This window comes from Myotis brandtii, unplaced genomic scaffold (assembly GCF_000412655.1).
Source record: "Myotis brandtii unplaced genomic scaffold, ASM41265v1 scaffold21994, whole genome shotgun sequence".
Classification (NCBI taxonomy): Eukaryota; Metazoa; Chordata; class Mammalia; order Chiroptera; family Vespertilionidae; genus Myotis; species Myotis brandtii.
Genome location: NW_005358246.1, coordinates 1 through 1,246, shown reverse-complemented (window position 1 = coordinate 1,246; position 1,246 = coordinate 1). Strand labels below are relative to the sequence as shown.

The following is a 1,246-nucleotide window of genomic DNA, read 5'->3' as shown; positions in this document are numbered from 1 at the left end:
GGTCAATTTGCATATTACTCTTTTATTATATAGGACTGCCTGGCCAGCTTGGGTGAGGGGCTGATGGCTTTTTGCACACTGGCCACAGCCCCTTCAAGGTGGGGGTCCCCACTGGGGTGCCTGGCCAGCCTGGGTGAGGGGCTGATGGCTGTTTGCAGGCTGGCCACAGCCCCTTCAGGGTGGGGGGTCCTGCTGGAGTGCCTGGCCAGTCTGGGTGAGGGGCTGAGGGCTGTTTTCAGGCTGGCTAAGCCCCCTAGCGGGGACCCTCACCCCATGAGAGTGTGGCCAGCCTGGGTGAGGGGCTGATGGCTGTTTGCAGGCAGGTCACAACCCCCAGCCACCCAAGCTCCCAGTGGAGGCTGGCTGGAAGCAAGTATCTGGGATTTATTTGTCTTCTATAACTGAAACTTTGTTGCCATGATTCGAGGCCACAGCCGGCTCAGGCAGGCGGGAAGCTTGGCTTCCTCCAGGCAACCAAGCCTTCTACTTGCTCCAGCTCCGTGGCTGACGGCCGCCATCTTGGTTGGGTTAATTTGCATATAGTAACTCTGATTGGCTGGTGGGCATGGCCTAGGGCATAGGGAAGATACGGTCAATTAGCATCTTTGTCTTTTATTAGTGTAGATAATATTTTAATTGTTGTCCTTAGAAACTATAAAGACTATACATGATTTGGAAATGAGACTACACCAAACACTGGCCAAAGAAGAATGGTCTGCTCTATGCTTTCTCTTTCGTCTGGTCACTCAGAAATATAACGTTGTCAGCTATGATTATTGTTGCTTGTCTCCTCACATTATTTTTAGCCATGTATTCGTCATAGTCTACTTTCCCTTCCACATAAATTAGAGAGCCCTTTTTCACATACTGATTTGCCACATCTCTGAGGTCTGATCGGAATACTGAAATTCTGTACCATGTTGTCTTTTGACTGATGTCACGCATTTGGTATGCTTCATTGTCTCCTGATTTCCACATCTCATTTGTTGCTGGAGAAAATAATGTGACTTGTTTTTTTTCTTCCATGTGTTTCATGACAGGGTCCTGATCAACTCGCCCAAGTAACTGCACATGATTCAGAAATCTTTCGAGAACCAAGTTGCTTACTATTTCAGACTCATGTATTACAAATTTGTGAAGTACCTGCAATACAGGTCTTTGAAACACTGCTTTTCCTAAAATCTAATCTTTAGTCCTTTCCTGATGCTCCAGCCAGACAGCTCTGGGCCAGGAGGTCATTTCCTGA

At 47.8% G+C, this 1,246-nt stretch overlaps 1 protein-coding gene across 1 annotated transcript; it reads right to left on the bottom strand.

Moving 5' to 3' along the window:
• Nucleotides 1-720: 720 nt before the first annotated feature.
• On the bottom strand, nucleotides 721-1,175 carry LOC102250720 (single-stranded DNA-binding protein, mitochondrial; the record flags this gene model as incomplete). The annotated part of the gene is made up of 1 exon (XM_005866011.1): nucleotides 721-1,175. A coding segment is annotated over one exon (455 nt), but the record flags the coding sequence as incomplete, so codon positions are not given.
• Nucleotides 1,176-1,246: the final 71 nt, after the last annotated feature.